The 18025-nt window shown below is 50.3% G+C and overlaps 7 protein-coding genes across 7 annotated transcripts; 4 read left to right on the forward strand and 3 right to left on the reverse strand.

Annotated features, from left to right (window-relative positions):
- Positions 1-14: 14 nt before the first annotated feature.
- On the reverse strand, positions 15-689 carry PV08_12060 (uncharacterized protein; the record flags this gene model as incomplete). Its single annotated transcript, XM_016386367.1, has 1 exon — positions 15-689. A coding segment is annotated over one exon (675 nt), but the record flags the coding sequence as incomplete, so codon positions are not given.
- A 749-nt stretch (positions 690-1438) lies between these two features.
- PV08_12061 (uncharacterized protein) lies at positions 1439-3339 on the forward strand (the record flags this gene model as incomplete). The annotated part of the gene is made up of 4 exons (XM_016386368.1): positions 1439-1549; positions 1594-1731; positions 1850-2272; positions 2356-3339. The coding sequence occupies 4 exons, from the start codon at positions 1439-1441 to the stop codon at positions 3337-3339; spliced, it is 1656 nt and encodes a 551-aa protein (XP_016229890.1).
- Positions 3340-5611: 2272 nt separating this feature from the next.
- Positions 5612-5986, forward strand: PV08_12062 (uncharacterized protein; the record flags this gene model as incomplete). Its single annotated transcript, XM_016386369.1, has 1 exon — positions 5612-5986. One exon carries the CDS (start codon positions 5612-5614, stop codon positions 5984-5986), a length of 375 nt encoding a protein of 124 aa, XP_016229891.1.
- A 636-nt stretch (positions 5987-6622) lies between these two features.
- Positions 6623-8096, reverse strand: PV08_12063 (uncharacterized protein; the record flags this gene model as incomplete). The annotated part of the gene is made up of 2 exons (XM_016386370.1): positions 6623-7057; positions 7122-8096. The coding sequence occupies 2 exons, from the start codon at positions 8094-8096 to the stop codon at positions 6623-6625; spliced, it is 1410 nt and encodes a 469-aa protein (XP_016229892.1).
- A 607-nt stretch (positions 8097-8703) lies between these two features.
- Positions 8704-9477, forward strand: PV08_12064 (uncharacterized protein; the record flags this gene model as incomplete). The annotated part of the gene is made up of 1 exon (XM_016386371.1): positions 8704-9477. The coding sequence occupies one exon, from the start codon at positions 8704-8706 to the stop codon at positions 9475-9477; it is 774 nt and encodes a 257-aa protein (XP_016229893.1).
- A 3828-nt stretch (positions 9478-13305) lies between these two features.
- Positions 13306-15115, forward strand: PV08_12065 (uncharacterized protein; the record flags this gene model as incomplete). The annotated part of the gene is made up of 2 exons (XM_016386372.1): positions 13306-13919; positions 14002-15115. 2 exons carry the CDS (start codon positions 13306-13308, stop codon positions 15113-15115), a joined length of 1728 nt encoding a protein of 575 aa, XP_016229894.1.
- Positions 15116-16387: 1272 nt separating this feature from the next.
- On the reverse strand, positions 16388-17613 carry PV08_12066 (tryptophan synthase, beta subunit; the record flags this gene model as incomplete). Its single annotated transcript, XM_016386373.1, has 2 exons — positions 16388-17508; positions 17571-17613. The coding sequence occupies 2 exons, from the start codon at positions 17611-17613 to the stop codon at positions 16388-16390; spliced, it is 1164 nt and encodes a 387-aa protein (XP_016229895.1).
- Positions 17614-18025: the final 412 nt, after the last annotated feature.

Genomic DNA, 18025 nt, shown 5'->3' on the forward strand with positions numbered 1-18025 from the left:
GTTGACAGCCGGACCGCCGCGCACAGTGGCAGACGCTCTCCGGCGAAATGAAGCTGAAGGGCGTGATCGGAAAGTGGCTCGGAACGAACAGACTCTTTGCGCAGACGGAGCCAGGGCAGCACTATGGAGAAAGTTGCCAGGAGGAGACTCCAGAATGCGGGACTCGCACCGACCACATCCATCACGGTGAGTTCAGGACCGTCTGTGAGCTGGACGTGAGCCAGGAACCCAAACAAGATCCAAAATAGGACCAGAGCAATCCATCCCAAGAAACGGTGAATGATCTCAAATAGATCGTGAGCCCAGGTACGGAAGGTTGGAAAGGCGGTCGCGATTGTCGTGACCAGCAGGATGTCGAGGAGAATGGTGATGGTCCGGATAGAGATTTCGTTCTCCTTGGCTGAGGTCGAGCTCAAAGCGCTGAATAGGGTCACGTTGGAGATAGCGAACCAGAGAGTAGCCGCGATGGCGGCGCCGCTATGAACACCGCCAAGATGATATACCTTCGCCGCCAGGCGTCGAAGGCGAAGAGGAGTCCAGGTTGGACATCGGCCCAGGATCCAAAAAAGCGAGTTTACCACCAGTTCTTGGCGTATCAGGACTGCGGTCGTGAGGTTGATCGAGGTGGCCGCAGTGGTGGCGCCTGACGACAACGAGAAGAGTTGATGTTTGGCGCCGAGGGCCGCCATTGTAAGGATGTTGATCATGATGACCAGCAAACAAAGCCGGCGATAAACAGAGAGAACCGACCAACGTAGAGCGCGTATGAGAGGATGATACTTCCGGTCAGGCAAAGGTGGTAGGCATTCACCGGCCGCACAACTCGGGTGGTTGGCGAGGGGTAATGCTGGCCGGGACTTGTCCAGAGGTGAAGGTATAGTAATCCGCATCTCCATTAGAGGCTCACCTTCTCACGAGCTTCGCCCGGTATATGATGAGTGTCTTTGAGCAATAAGACCTAGAGTCGTAGAGACAAGCTCGAAACAAGATTCAAGTTTGTCCAGAAGCAAGGACTTATAGGCTAGACATGGGCAATACTGTAGTCACATTCCACGAAACATGCAGTACTGTTCTTTACAATTCTGTACCTACGTCCTAGCTACCACGGTATCAGGTCCATGGTGGGTCGGCTCTTGGATTCTTACGGTGGCGTCAGAAGGTCGAGCATTTGGAAGTTGGAAATAGACTGAGACCCATCTACCTTCCACTGCATGAGGGGCAAACTGGTTCGAGTAATATAAGTTGATCTTCAACCCCGTTCATACGTGCCTGGTTCTGGGTTTGTAGGAATCCGGACACCGGACAAATGAAATTTGTCCTGCGTGGCAAGTTGTACTACGGCAGTACGTGACCTCTCCGCCGAGTCTGATTCATCGAGGAAGTTTATTCCACCTGCGCTCTCTCGTTGAGAGCCGCGGCTAACCATAATAGTAGTATCATGTCGACCTCCGTCCCCATTGCTCCCAGGCCTCAGGAGGTCATTATTCCATCCACGGATGTTCTGACGTTCGCATTCGATCGTCCGGGGCTGTTCGAGAATGATCAACAGGTAAATCGATCCTCCTAGCCGTAAACTGGGCTAAACACATTTAGGTCTTCGTGGATGCTAAAGACCCTTCGAAGAGGATATCCTGGTATCAAGCCTATTACATTATCCGTCGACTTGTCAAGGGTTTCAAAGAACATGGATTGCAGGAACAGGACGTGGTTTGCTGTCATATGTACAACAACGTAAGCCAGTCCATCGCGGCAACCGTCCCCTTCCCGCGAAACAGGGGTTTCGACTGCCCCGGCGAACACAACGCCAGACTGATTCAAAAAAAGAATACACTGACAAGGACACCATTAGATCTGGTATCCGCTGATCTGGCTCGGGATAATCGGGGCGGGAGGTTGCGTCCTGGGAACGAACCCAGGCTACACGCCTTCCGAGCTGTCCCACATCTTCAAGTTGACGAATCCAAAGTTCGTTGTGACCCAGGTACAATGCTCAGACCTAGTCCTTGAAGTATCTTCGCACGGATCGCTCGCCGCCGATCACATATTCTTGATTGATCTCGAATCGGAGAGGGATCCAAAGGGTTGCCGAAGTTGGGAGGACCTTCTTCGGTGTGGCGAAGATGATTGGGAGCGACCGGAACCGAGTCAAATTGCGGCCTATGCGATGACCAGCGGCACCACGGGTCTCCCGAAAGCCGCCATGCTCTCTCATCGATCAATAGTTTCCCAAACTGCGACTTTGGAAAATGAATTTCGTGCCAAGACTTATGTGGTCCGTGTTATCCTTTTTCTTCACGATGTCTCTTCCCCTTTTCCATCGCGAAGGCAAGACGATCATTCTGACATGTCATACAGCCAAGACAGTTGATTTTCTTGCCGATCTTTCATGCCTTTGCCATGCCACTGGCAATGCTTCTGCCGTTACGGCTGGGAATTCCTACCTACTTCCTTCCACGGTTCGATTTGGCAGATTTCACCCGAGCGGTCGGCCGCTTTACCATCACGGACATGGCAATCGTGCCTTCAATAGCGTCCAGCGTTGCCTCGATTCCACTGTCTGAGCGTTATCTCCTTCTTTCATTACGGCATCTCATTTCTGCCGCTGCCCCGATGTCAGCGGCGGTTCAAAATCACCTTTACAATGTCCTGAGCCCGAATGCCGTGATTTCGCAATGCTGGGGCAGTACCGAAACCGGCTGGATTACGCTCTTTTCCTGGCGGGAGAAAGACGATACTGGGAGCGTAGGGCACTTATTGCCGAATGTCCGGATGAAAGTCGATCACTCTCCAGTGTCTACCCTCTTCTCGACCGAAGGCAACCCTGGAGAAGGGCTGATCCACAGTCCAAGCATGTTCTCCGGCTACCTCAACGACGTGGACGCGAACCAAGCGGCCATTGACCGGGAGGGATTCTTTCGAACTGGTGACCTCGTTTACCTTCGAGCTGGCAAGGTCTTCTACGCCGGTCGAATGAAAGAAACCATCAAGGTCAAAGGCTGGCAGGTGTCTCCGACCGAAATTGAGAGTATCCTATCACGTCACCCGCTGATATCTGACGTGGCGGTGGCCGGTGTGGCTTCTGAAGATGAACATGGTCTCGTTGATACATTACTTCGCGCGTATGTGGTTCGTCAACGACCTAGCGACTCTGATGCCCAGGGCTGGCCTCGGCTGACGGAGGAACACGTCGAGGAATTTGTCAAGTCCAAGCTCATCTCATACAAGCAGCTGACTGGAGGTGTCGTATTCGTCACCAAGATCCCTCGGTCTAGCACAGGCAAGATCCTACGCGGTTTACTTGAACAAGCTGAAATAGATACAGATGTCACCAACGTATAAGCGGTGAGCGCTACTTAAGGAACAACACTAGGGACACTTCGTTAACACCATTTCCCAGCTTCTTGATCATCAGACGCCACAATGTTTTGTTCATTTGTCTGAAAAAGCTATGGTTGCAGCTGGCACGTAAGAGAGATATAATGAGACTGTCGACTTAGTGTCGAACTGGTTTGGCATCAGCAATCCATCATTTTCCTTTCCTTCAAACTGGAGCTGGTATGTTTCACTATCAATCTCACTCCGTCCAAGCCGAGTACTTTTAGAGACATTCATAAACCCAATAGGGAGTTATACGCCAGGTTCCATGGGCATATTTCTTGTTCGTCTGCACAGCAGCCTTCGGGCGAAGCGTCGTTCATCTCCGGTGGTGCAAAGGATAGGGAGTCAGGCCCTGATGGAGAAGCGGCCAAAGGCTCCCAATACATATCTCGGCCGTGGTCATATGTATCTTGACGATCCGGTTGGACAGAGGGAAAACGGTGCGGAAATTCAGTGACAGTATGATGGCTTCGCTGGAGTCTTTCTGGATGGTCCAGGGTCGTTGAAGCTCTCGTCGATACAGTCGAGCCGTATGAGGCGCATCGAGAAATATTCGCGCCATCTTGAAACTCCGAGTCTGGAAATGAAGATCCCTTCTCGCACGTTGGTGTATATTTCATAAATTTTAATGCTTCGGGCGCTCTTCCCCTGGCCAGTTCCTCCAGCTCTGCATATCGTCTTTTGAGCCTGTGGCGATATTTTCTCTATGTAGTCATATTGTAAGTGACCCAACCCAAACATCCTGTAAGTGCATAATCACCTGAGCGTTCAAATTTTGAACCCTCCGACGATCGGGAATATGGGTGATATGATCCCAGGGTTCGAGTTTCACCGATTCGTCGTGGCTCGTCGTGCTGGTATTCGTCGAAACTTGCCGTAAAGGGCCCTGATGAAGTGGGACATAGGACGAGGGAGATAGAGGAGGAAGGGTCATCGCCTGGATCTTGCAACCTAGTCGGTACAGCGGGAAGGAGAAACCAATCGAACCCTAGTCTATGTACAATAGTATCCGGAGCAGTTGGTCGCTTCCTCGTTCCGATGAGTCAAAGTTCTGCATTGGACTGGTTATTAGGGAATGTGCTCTTCATGATCATCTTATACGGAGATATAGTACAACCAAATACTGTAGATACAGGCTATAAGAGGAAAGTCAACACTATAAATCCCTTCGCTTGCTCCATTATGACATCTTTCTGTACGTATCTCTCCATGCGCCACCGAAGCAATCGGCATCAAGAAAAGAATGTACCCATCATAAGTGATTCCATCCGACCGGACAACATGGCCGTATTCTTGTTTACGGCCGCCTTGAAGTTGAGGTACCAACCACCCAGCTGCCTGAGGTATGTTTCGACTGACCAAACACGACTTTGTCGGGTAGGTAAGTTTAGAGCCTATGGACGTAATACATCTGAGTGGTGCTCACCTCTGCATGTAGTGAAACCTGAAAATATTGTATCAGCACGCTTTTTCACTTGATAGTGACAATAGTTTGGTCATACTCATTTTGTAGTCTCCTGCAAGTCTCATCCAGATGGTCAATACGTTTCTGAAATTCACTGTGAAGTGCGTTCGAGTCACCGGAGCCATCGAGGAGGAAATTGTCTGTTGCCAGTGATGGTTCTGTAACTCCTGATAGCACGACCGAACTTAGAAGTGGGAAGCTCTCATCATTTATGGAATGAAAAGGAAAGGGGTCCAAACAAAGAAAATCAGGATCTGTACAATCAAGCTGTGGTAGAGAGAAGTCCATGTCGAGTGTTCCGTCCTCGAACCCAGGTCCTGCGGCAAACCTGTGGTCGACATATTTATCTTGCGTATTTTGACTTTCTTGAAAGGAATTAGACATGTTTGTTGTTAGTAGGCTATTCTCTATTGCAGATGCCACCTCGTTATAAATTCGTCGACCGAGAACAGAACGAGACTGTTGATGTGGAGTAATGTCCTGTTCAACCGACTTCCTCAAAAATAACAATTTTCTATTTCTGTGTTTAATGATTTGCATAAATACAGTATACTATCTAGGGATATAGAGGGATTTCTATTTTGGTCCATACTTGTACTGTGGTGGGTGCTAAGTGGCCTGTCACAACTGTGGAGCCCGATGTCGATCAGAGCGCCAGGTGATTGTACCTTCCACTTCAAATATCGGCGCTCCTCCAGCCCAGCGCTCCTTCAGTGAGAGGACCATCATATTGTCTATCATCTTCCAAAACTCCCAGCTTTCGCCAAAATGCTCACGGCCATTCAAGGTCCTGAGGCTTACGTCCGCTGCGTCGAACAAAATCTTCAAACGTTGTCTGCCGCTGTCGATGGCTGTCGGAATGCAGTTCATTTGATGCACGAGGAATTACTGTCGTCAACCGAGAGGAATCATCAGTGTCACTATATGAATATGAGTCTGCTTCAGCAAAGGGACGAGCTGGCGAAAGAGGTCAATCATTTGAGAAACAACACCAGCGAGGACACATCCGCAGAGCTGGAGATCCGTCAACTGAACAAAATGATAGATATATTACAAAAAAGGATTTTCGAGCTTGAAAGGATCAGAGATGATCAATACAAGGTCAGAAACGTTTTGAAAGCTACGCAAGTCACTCAAGATTGACAAATGAACTAGGAAAACAGAACCCTGAAGAGCAAAGTAGCGTTCCTCGAGGCGGGGAAGATGGCAGACGATCAATGTGACCCCTGCCATATCAAGATACCTTGCTCGGACACGTGTGAGAACCAACTCAGTGCAGTATCAAGTCTTGACCTTGGGGCGGATTGTAAGGACTTTTTTGACGTAGTGTTGGATGGCAGCAAGGATTAGGGAGAGGATTAGCAAAGCGCCACAGAACTGATAGAGCTGCTCAAAAGCTGATGAAGGGACAAACATGAGGCAACTACTCAATCCCCGTATCGTTTGCTGTACTATAAATTGCCGCGGCTCTCCAAATCCGAGTTATATAGTCATTGCCTTTTGTATGCTTACAGTATCTTTCTTTATTGTCTCGTAAAAGAAGTATTGCCTTCAACCTGAACCGCCCATTCGATACCTATAGTGTTTTAATATTCTAGTAACGTCCTGCGAAATGGTGCTGTAACCGATACCGTATCGTTGTCTGCTTGTTTTGTCTCTCGAAATCCTGCCAGGAACCCGTGTCGAGTAGCCATACTTCGTGGAGATCAATCTAATATCACTCACACCCCCTACGTAGGCCCCGATCTCAGACTCCAGTTCATCTCTGTACAGATCACGTTAGAAATGGTGACTCGCCAACGAGAGCCTGTCGAGCTCACAGCCCTGATCCCCCGATTCAATAACAGTGTCTCTAGTTTCATCACGGGTCTTTTTCAAAAACGACATAAACTCTGTGCCTCCGGTGCCGCGCAGCTCTGGACGAATAGCATTCTCGTCGGGAGGTGACCATGTTCGAGTTGTCAGTACTCGGTCGGCTCCTCTGAAGTCTCCAGTCGGGGGATGAAGCAAACCTTTGGATGGCTGGATGATAAACCGAGCTGCAATTTGAATGTGGACACTTCGAAAGCTCACCAAAGCCTCAACAACGTCATTGTACGCCCGATAAATGTCCGTGTCGGTACAGTACTTCGCAACGTACCTCCTCAAACTGCCCGACTGTGCGATGTGGGCGAGGAACTCGCGATGCTCCTGTGGCATGTAAGATTGCATCTCCTGATTCAGGCCATTAGTACTGCCAGCATCCCTGTGTGCCAAACTCTGGGTGGCAGATACACACCTCGAGGAACCCACCGGGTGCGACAGACGATCCAACGGACGGCGTTTCTGTCAGCGTCTTGTCCCTCCCTAGATGAGGAACTCCCAGAAAAATGTCCAACAACTGGATCAGAGTACTTTGTGCGTTGCTACCTCCGCTGTACTTTCGCCACAAACCGTGCCCGTCCCCGACATCGTAAAACACGCCTCGACGTAAAACGTCGGAAGACGATACCTTGGTCCCCGAGAGCATGGGGCGGATTTTGTCATAAAAGACTCGAGGGCTGCAGTGTTCGTGGATCCTTGACAGTAATCTGGTCAGATCTCGGATACCGTTCGCGATTGACTCGACAGCAGAGAGGATGCCAAGGTCGTCATTTTGGCTCATGGCTTCCAGACAGCGAACGATAGCTGCCACGAGAGGCCCCCCTCGTGCTTCTACGGCGACCGAGATCATGTAGAACCATTCTTCATCCTTGGTGCCGGTCATCGTTGTCAAGGCTTGGATATGCTCGGGATTGGTCGGATCGCAGCCGGAGAGCTTGAATGTAAAGTTCCACAAGACCAGGCCGAAGTAGGTGGCGATAGGCGGGAGTTTCAGACGTTCAGCCACGGCGAGAAAGGGACGACTTATCGAGGGTGGTAGATACTGGTCATTCTCATCAGCTGGAATGCAAAAGTATTCAGGTATGGGATTCAGAGGGCCAACCTCAGCGGGAGGGCTGGAGCTCCAAATGTAAGCTTGGGTCAAAAATCCCAACAGGGAGTATGCTCTTTGCCATTCGGCCTTGTGCACCAAGCCTGATGTTTCCAGGACAGGGAGTCCATCTATTTTCCCTCTCACTTGTCGTTTTGCTATGAGGGAAGGGAGATCGGCTGCCAATGTTTCCCAAGGTGCAAAGTATTCAGGCAGTCGCTCTAACGGTGGGATGTCCGCAAGAAAACCCCTTCGCGGCGAGGTTGCATAGTTGCTGAAGATTTGGTCTGCGGTCTGCATTGTGCGTCCCAGTGGCTCAGAAAGTGCAGTATGCAACTCACTTGGTCCACGCGTGTCACGTTACGGAGTAATATATGTGAGGCGGAAATATAGTGCCGGCCAACCTGCAGTGCGATGGGTCATGATTCTCTCTCATTTATTCTCTCCGCTCGAAGGGGAGACTTTCTTCACTTTACCCTCTCACCCAGCACGTTGTTCTGCAGGCAGCTAATTGTGCTGTAGGCTTCTTGGCGGGGTGTTGTAGTACTGTCGTCCCTGGTGCGATCCCAGACTATGACGAAGTCATCTTTCACCCTCAAAGTTTAAAAAGCTTCGAATAAGCCTCGCCTTCTCTACCGCCTCGTTCAGAACCTCGCTGCATCTTTCGTGTGATCAAATGGAATCCCAGTGTCAGCAGACCCGCGACGACCGACTATTAATCTACGCACGGCTTGTTCAGGTGCCACCTTGCGCCGAATCTCATAGACTATGTCTGGACGACGTCCTGATCATCCATCACAAATTTGTGTCCTTTTTTGCCGAAGAAGACAGGCGTCGGGTATCAGAAGCACCTGGTCATATTTTGCTCCTTTTCCCATTTACGGCTAACTTGCAAGAGATAGCGGCTATGGCCGCTTGGTTGGCGTATACTTCGACCATTCTCGATCGGCTGACTGAATTGAGGAATGATGTTGCACTTCGGGTGGTTCTCAAGTGCTGGCAGTGTTTCAGTCTTGTTGACGACGGAGAAACCCCAACAACGCCTTGGGCCAGTATCAACGAGACCGGCCTCATTAACATCTCGGGTCCAACAGAAGCATTGAGAGTACACTTACAGTTCCTTCTGCCTTCGGAGACTAGCCCGGTTGTCTTTCACCATATTCGCGTCATCCTCATGAGTATAGTCTACGAAAACTTTTGCAAGCAAGTCAACACCTACGAGCCTGAGCACCGGTTGATTATTCACGGCAAAACTGTCGGCCTAGAGGTATACATGGCAATTCTGGGTCTAGAGATCGACGAAAAGGCTTCAAATGAATCGGAGTATCTAGTCAATCACTTACAGACCATTGTTGGAGTGGGCATTAGCCTGCAAAAGGACCTCATTCATTTGCCCCAAGAACTGAAACAGGGTGGGACGGCAAACTTCATCATCCTAAAGCACTTACGAGAGAGAGGCCGAAAACTAACAAGTGGAGGAAACAATGTACACGATTATGTCAAAGCAATTCTGGACACGGTTAAAAGTCATAATCAACTGCACGACTGGGCATTCGAAAGCTACAAACAGGTCAGGAAGAGTGGGAGAAGAAAAGATATTCTCCAAGCTCGCACGTTGTATCACTTACTAGGAGCACATTGGCGATGGAGATGCAAAATCGAAGGCTACGAACAGTGTTAGGAAAGGGAAAAGATGTCGTAGCATTCAGCATGTGCAGTTTGGTGGTCCTGGGAGCACAATACAACTTACTTCGGGGCTCAGTTTAGAAAACCGGTGATGAAAATAGATGAGACCAGCACAGAAGACCATACGTCCGCTACATAGCTCCGTATCAAAGGACCATATCCGAAACATTTGGATCCACTTCCCTCTTCATCGTCAAAGGGAGCCACCTAGCCCCTTAATACCGCAAAGTGGGGAACCGTGTTACTTTCAGAGCATGAAGAAGAACGCTACTGTATCCAAATATTGCATTTGGGAGCAGGGTTATGTTCATATTGACGGCAATAGTGATTCTGTACTGTACACACAAACACGCATATACACCCGCTTATATAAGTCGCGACGATAGAATTAATCTCTCTCTGAAGTAGACATACAAAGCATTAGCCCCACTACCAACCAAACCGCAACTGCGAACTACGAGTACCTACCTACCTACCTACCTACATACAAGGATCTCTAATTATCAACAGAATCTTTGAGACGTGGCTCCCCCTTTTGTGAAAAATAAAAATGAAATGGTCCCAGAACATCCTGTACGACTGCTCCTTTTCGTCGTCTAAAGCGCTCTACACCAGTCGTTGGTGGAACTGGGGCTGGTTGAAGCACCACGATATGTGCACAAACCGCTATTGTCCGTGGAGGTATCGCTTTCCTCGGTATCATGTCTACGACACCGACGTCCAAGGCGCGAGGTTTGGGTATATTGTTGTACTTAATGACGGAGGGGAGGATAGGCTATGGAGGGAAGCCAGAGGGCGAGCGTAGTGAAACCAGACAAGAGCGAAAAACGCCGCTGGGCTGGATCACAGCGTCATTTACACCTAGACTCATGGGTAGGTACTGTATGTAGGTAGTGCGTGTCTTTATTGGCAAGGTTGACGAATTTCGACATTTCGAGACCGACGAATAAAACTCCGGCTACACTGGATTCCAGGCCATGCAGGCATTGAAGGGAACAGTTGAAATCCCAGATCACGTGCAGCTGCCTAATAGGCTGCTGTAGGCAACTATAGCTACCTACCCTATAAAATCACCTAGGTGCCCAGTTAGTTATAACGGTCAAGCCTGTTACAACAATTTCAACTGGAAAGAACTCGCCGACCGGCTCGCAAAGCAAGCAGTCATGTCTGAGAAGCACCACCGCCTTGGCCGCCTCATATCAACAGCCAAAAGAACAGCACGCACAAAAATCCAAGGAGAATGGCAAGAAGACTAGAGAGACCGCCCTAAAGGCCAGCGTTTGAAAAGAATCGACAAAGACTTACCGGCCACGCGAGCCTTCTGCCTTTACAGTCAACTCATACGACACCGGACCTAAAAGCGTGCTTTCAGGCTGCCCTCGAAGCTTCACAGCAGGAGTCTTTTCTCAAGAGATGCAGCGAGTCACATCCATGTCCTACTGCAGCGGAAGTTAGCAAGGTGGACTCGGGGGGTGACGAAGACGAACATCAAAGAGAATGTGTGGTCATGTAAGTAACTTGCAGACGTGGCTATGCCGTAGTTTGAACTTTGGGAGCCTAATATTCGCTCATCGCGCTTCGTTGACCTTAGTATTGGACACGGCAACTAGTTTCATAGCAACAGCGGTGATGCGAAATTGAGATCACCTGAAGCAACAGACATCGGGACTATTTATTCACCCCATGTGCCTGAAGGTTTGTCGGCAATGCTTGTCGCCAAGATAGACCATTACTGTCGTCGGGATGTAAAGATAGGACCGGAGAGTACTGGCAGCCATTTCGACTGAAAGCGTGTCTCCGTACACCGTGGGACCCGTTCCGGTCCATAGTTAGGAAGTGATGACAACACAGCAAAAGGTAGCTCCAACCAAGAGCTTGCTTCGCCGATGAAGCCTTCATTCCAAACGTCCTCTGGATTTTCTCTCCGCGTTCGAAGTTCCTTTTGGCATTTGAGATGAGCGACGAATACAGTCAAGAAGACAAAACGCATTGGAGTGCCGCTCGCTTGGCGAGCATAGACCAGAATCAGCTTGCCATATTCTGACAGCGCTATGAAGCTCAAAAATACCGCAAGAGCAGCAACGACAGAGCATGGTACTGGACGACCACTGCCGTGCCGTAAGGAGCTTCATGGAGGGATCAAACTTCGGACCACACCCCGCTCCCTAAACTCGAGCCACTCGCTTGTCAGACAGTCGTCGGGCCGCCGGGATTGTATTTCCTCGATATGGCCCATGAATCCTGAGCGACCAAGCAATACTGCTTGTCGGTTATCTGCTGAGCATCTCCGAGGCGCGGACCAAGCGCGGAAAAATTATCCACGCGATATTCGTTTCTCCGCGCGGTCGTTGCCCAATCACTCTGCTTGGAATATAAAATCCGAGCATCGCAGCCTATCAATTGGACTCATCTTGAAATTGCTACCATCCACCCCATCCTACCATGATTTCCTTTCCAGCAATTAGGAGGATAACTTTCCTCAAGACCTTTTACTCGACTGCTTACCCCTTGATTCTACGAACTCCGACTACGACTATGACCACCTCCTATGACGACTGGCTTCGCCGTCAAGCCTAAACAAGCCTAAACATTGGTTATGAACCCAGACACAAGCGCGCTACAGTCGCAGTTCAACGACTTGAGCATGTGGCCGCTTCTGATGTCAGTCGAGCCGCAACTTCAACAGATCCTGGAGTTTGACGATTGCTGTGCGCTGGACAAGCTGGGATCTTTTCTCACCAGCCTACGCAATTTGTCCAGCCACAAGACCTACATAACGTGTCATCTTCTTCGCCTGGGTCAAAGCCTTCCCAATCACCACTGAATCCGTCATTGAGGACTGCAGTCCTGTTCGTACTGTCGTATTTACCAATCGCCGATGACGTGACGGTAACTATTTCCGTCTACCGTCATCAAGCTCGTTAGTCGCTCAGCTGGGTTCACTTAGCCATACGAGTGGTCGGGTTAACCTTTTATCCCCTCAACATTCAGTTTGACTTTCTCACTCTTCGACTAGATCACAGCGGCGCAGCGCCTAGTATCAACGTTGAAACCCAGGTCGACAAGTCATTGTGGAGGGAAGTATGCCGTCCTTTCAAAGTCTCATCATGTAACCTGGTCTACGGTCCCGGATACCACGTAATATTGGCCTCACAGGTTTCTCTATGCGCTCTTGGAATAACCCCTACCTTAGACGATGCCTTTACACAGCTATGAGGCTCAGAATCTTCCAGATCGAGTTGCCTCCCCCGGGAGAAATGCTTCCAGGAAGCGCATTCCACACGCTTGCGATCGTTGTCGACTATCGCGATCCAAATGCTCAGGAGGCAAACGATGCTCGAATTGCTCCAAACACAGTACAGTCTGCACATACGGCGACCGCAAACGGGAACAGAACCAGAAGTAGGCTTGAATTTCTGTCTCTTGGGCTTAAGTTAGGGAAACTAACTTAATTGTTCTCGGGTAGAAATTCAGACCGCGTGGCCTCATTAGAGAAGCAGAACAAGATATTGTTGGATACGCTCGATACCATAACAGAAAAACAAGTCTATCAGCAGTCCGGAAATCTGAAGGATTCACATGATGATACGTTGAAGGTACAGGAATAGCCAATCCATCAAAGCGTACAAAAGTTCGCTGCTGACAATGTACTTGCCTCAAGACACAAGATCAATCTACCAAACTGGAATTTGAGCTGCTTAGATGGTCTCAGAACGGTAGGTCGAGGTCTTCCTCTGACAAGTCATTCTGCTCAATCGCAGGAGAAGGCTCGAATGCAAATCATTCAAGCACCGTAGAGTCGCGTGTTGGCTCGCTCGGTGTTATGGGAGAACTTTCGAGGAAGGTAAGTCTGGCCCAGGGGGAAGGAGCTTTCGGACTCGTGGGGAACATGTCGGAGGTGGCGTGGATCGACCAGGCCTTCGGTGTCGTCCGTGGGAGGCCCGGCGCAACGCGACCGAGGCTGTCAACGTCTGGAGTCTTGGACCCTCACGCCTTCTCGGCAACGAATTTCATCTACTTCGTGGATGATGACGAAGTACTGACCGTCAACGAGGACCCGATCGACCCGTATCAAAGACCTTCCTTTTCCAGGTCCCTGGTATTGACCGAGGCATACTTCCACGCTCTTCAGGACGCTTTTCCCTTTGTTGTTCACGATGACTTCCTGAGCAACTTATTCAACGTGTCTACGCAGCATTCTTGGACAGGACGGAGGTTGTTGGCAAAAGCCAACATGATGTGGGCCATTGGATCGAAATGGCTCGAGATGACTGGCATGAACGGTGAAGCCCCTAGGGACACTCACCAGCACTATTATGCCAGGGCCCGAGCTCTAGGTCTTGATCATAGGGCGGTCTTTGATCATCCGAATATCGATCAGGTGCAGGGAATGGGACTACTCGTGCTCTATCTACTTTTCAATGGCTCTGTTACCAGGTAAGAAGATTGTATCCATCCAATGCTGGTACCAAGGACAACCTTAGCAGATCTTGCGGCTTACTCGAGTCACTACTACTAGAGCCTGGATCACGCTGGGATGCGCCACGCGACACGCCACCGCGTTGGGGTTGCATCTACGAGTGACCGATCCCAGTGTCAGTGACGAAGACCTCCGGAGTCGTGCGCGCACCTGGTATTCACTCTACAGCCTCGAAGTTCTGATTTCTGAGATCACCGGGCGGCCCAAGTCCATGTCGGTATCGGATGTTACAGTCCCGATAGATCTCCTCGAACGTGGCAATCTCGACTACTCTCCCCCATCGCCAGTCACCTCGCAGATTGGAGACTCCATCCTGCTGGAAATCTCCAGAAAGACGTGGCTGGAACATCTGGATCTCATGCAAAACACATCATCCCTTGAGGTGAAGGTCGGCGAGCTTGGGCAAGAAGCTGCTTCTCCCGACTACGCCATTCCGAACGCCTACCTCCCTCAGCGATTGTGCCTATGTCTATTGAGCGACAAAATTGCGCGTCAATTGTACAGCGGCACCAACGATGACACCTGGGTCGGTCTCCAACGTAAGATTCATGGTCTGGAAGACGAAATGCAGCATTGGTTCGAGAATCTTCCCGAGAACTTGTACTTGGTATCCCGAGGACGTCAATCCAGAAACTTGCGCGCTCGAATCGAGCTGGCCATGTACTACCGTAGCCTACAGATGATTCTATACCGGCCGTGCCTGTGTGCAAACAGCGTCGAGGTCGAAGCCGTCGAGTCGCGCGAGTTCAACCACCGTTCAGCTCGGGCCTGTGTCCTTGGCGCCATGTCGATGCTGGCTCTGTTGCCTGACGACCCGACCATCACGGAGATCTACCGACGGCTGCCCTGGTGGTCGTTGCTGCATTTCGTGGCGCAGGCGAGCGCCGTGTTGCACCTGGAGCTGGCCATTGACGCCCAACATTTTGAGGGCGAGGTGAACCAGCTTGTCGAGTCTGTCACAAAGGCCATGCAGTATTTGCACTGCATGGCCGGAGCATCACTGTCGGCGTACCGGGCATGGAACATTTTTCGGACCTTGTTGACCGAGGTGTCTCGTCGCTACCACAACATGGATTTGAGTGGTGTGGCTCAAGACGCGCCGCGGCCTCCCGGCTGGACAGAAGAGCTTGACAAAGTAGTCAGTGGGTATTGACTTCTGTTACTTGTTAAATAAAAGTTACTCTCACCGATCTCACCGTCACAGTACAAAACAACTACACTCACACCAGACGGAATTTTGAAATAGATGGCCGCAGGTAGGCAATAGGCCCGAACATATCAACGAGATGGCGACATATCTCACGGGAGCATATAACCAGTTACTGGCTGCGCGGATTGAGGCAGGCCCGACCAGATACATCGAATCTGCCCTGGTGCTCATTGGCAAGGTGTTGCTGCAGCCGTACGTGGGCGAGGTGCTCCATCGCATCCAAGACGAGGTGAAAGATATCCAGTCGCGTGTGGAGGCTCACTGTGTGGCCCTCACTCGCTCTCTCCAAGGTGTAAAAGAACAGCATTACTAACCACCTCTACAACGCGAACAATGCTCAAATTTTCAACCTATCTTCAAGTCGACCCCGCCCCTACTACATCACAGAAGTGAGTCTTCAATACTTCCCACTGGTATGGAAGATGTTTCGACCTGTCTTTGGGTGGCCGAAAAGTCATGCTCAACTCGCCGACTTTGACGACTCCGACTTCATACGCCGAGCCTCGGAGGGTCTTCAGTGGATGAAACAATCTCAACTCCTCACCAATGACTCCTTGTACATGGACAGGAAACGCCCTTGCTTTGTACAAGCCTCGCCAGCCGAACGGCCAAGTGTACGCTGTGATGCGACCGTGAGGACTCTGTTTACTTACAACCAACTTGCTGGTCTACGAGCTTTACGTTACTTATCACGAGCCAATGGAGACCTATCCATTCTAAGTTAGGGCCACGGAATGATACGAGATTTGGTCACGGCCGCCTACAACGGGAGATTGGGATGGAATGGCATCATACAGGACCACTGCGACCGTTTCAGTAATTGCACGCACAAGACATTGAAATCTTCAAAGGGCTTCCATTTCTCGATATCAAGGATTTTTGTGAAGTACTGGACTATGTGGGACCAGATATTAAAGACTCCCGTCGCAAGCATTGCTCAAGTTATCGGTTGTGGATTAGACGGAATGCAGCTATTTCCTATGGAACAGTCGATCAACTTGGAGATTTTGGCTCCTACTGGGGTCCGGACTCTTTGAACCACGTCGAGCAGATTCGATCTATCGAAACACAAGTTGCAGGATTATCTGGTATACTCGTTTCGGCGTGGTTCGAGAGGATCTTCTGACTGGGAGCACACTATACCATTTTCCTTGGGACTTTAGGTGTGCTGTTCTAAGCCAGGCTCACTAGGCTGTTCGATCATTTTGGTCTGCTTCAGTATCGCAATCTATCAGCCACCACCTCCAAATCCTTATCCCCTTTCCCGTCGAGACATATGACTAACGTCTCTTCCAGTTTCATGGTGCTGGCCATCTTCATGCCGGCCCATATAGCATGACTCGTTTCCAAAGAAGGAAGGATCCCTTCTAGTTGTGCCATTGTTTGGAATGCGACAAGCGCCTGCGCGTCTGTGACCGTGACGAAGCTAGCCCTGGCACTGTCTTTCCAGTGTGCCAATTCCGGTCCCACTGCCGGACAGTCCAGCCCGGCCGCGATCGAAGACGAATTGTTGATTTGCCCATGCTCATCCTGTATGAGGTATGTCATTGCACCGTGGTAGACGCCGACCGCACCACTACCCAAGGCCGCAGAGTGCCTGTCCGTGTCGATGCCATGGCCGGCAGCTTCGACGCCGATGAGATTCACGTCCGAATCCGACCTGAACGGAAAGAACATGCCAACACTGTTGGATGCTCCGACACAAGCGACCACTGCACAAGGCAAGCGACCAGTGAGGTCTCTTATTTGATCTTTGGTCTCTTGCCCGATTATGCTCTGAAACGTGCGCACCATGATCGGGTATGGGTGAGGTCCAATACTAGATCCCGTCGCGTAGAAGGACCTATCCAGGTCGTGAATGCTGGCTCTTAAAGCTTCGTTCATGGCATCGCGCAGCGCACCAGCACATCGGCCGACGACCACGACTTCTGCGCCCAGAATCTTCATGTCAACCACATTCACGCTTTGTCGTCGCGCATCTGTAACACCCATATAGACAGTGCATTCAAGCGTGAGCTTCGAACATATAGCGGCCATTGCAACACCGTGCTGTCCGGATCCCGTCTGCGTGATCACACGCCTTTTTCCTAGCCTTCGAGCCAACAAGGCCTGACCCAGGGCATTGTTGATGGCCGAGCTTCCCGTATGGTTGAGATCTTCTCGCTTGAGGTATATCTGTGCACCGCCCACGTGTTGACTGAGTCTATTGGCTTGATAAAGCGGTGAAGGTCGACCCATGTACGGGGATAAATTCCTCCATTCCTTCCAGAAATCGGGGTCCGCTTTGGCTTGTACGAATGCTTCGTCAAGTTCGATCAAGGACTCTTTCAGTGCTTCTGGAACATATTGCCCACCAATTGGCCAAACCGGCCAAACCGGCCTGACGCTTCGCCTGTACGATTCTCATTCAAGTTCGATTCGTCCGACTCGAGATATGGCATATTATCGTTGTCCTCCATTGGATTACGAGGGTGAAGTGAGGATAAGTTGTGTTGTTGATATGTCTTGGTGATAGTTATAGTTCCACACAGTCCGAATAGATCATGTTCGTTACAGCCAGACTGAAGTTACAAAAGTGCGATGAAGGCTTCAACCAGGTACAGTACGGGAAGGTGTCGGAATCATGGTAGGTGTCGAGCGCCCAACGACATGGTGTGGCTGTGGCCTGCGTTGGAAGGATGAAAAGAATTTAACGAGGAATAAGATACAGAGTGATATATATTGGGCTGTCTGTGCCTTGTCCTTGTCCTTACATGATACACTACTCTGCCATCCAAACCTGTTGTCGTTCTTCTCCCTTTCCCGGATGCTGTCCAACTGATCGAAGTCAAAGCGCTCGTTCCCCCGTTGCGC

Source organism: Exophiala spinifera, assembly GCF_000836115.1.
Source record: "Exophiala spinifera strain CBS 89968 unplaced genomic scaffold supercont1.14, whole genome shotgun sequence".
In the NCBI taxonomy this organism is placed as follows: Eukaryota; Fungi; Ascomycota; class Eurotiomycetes; order Chaetothyriales; family Herpotrichiellaceae; genus Exophiala; species Exophiala spinifera.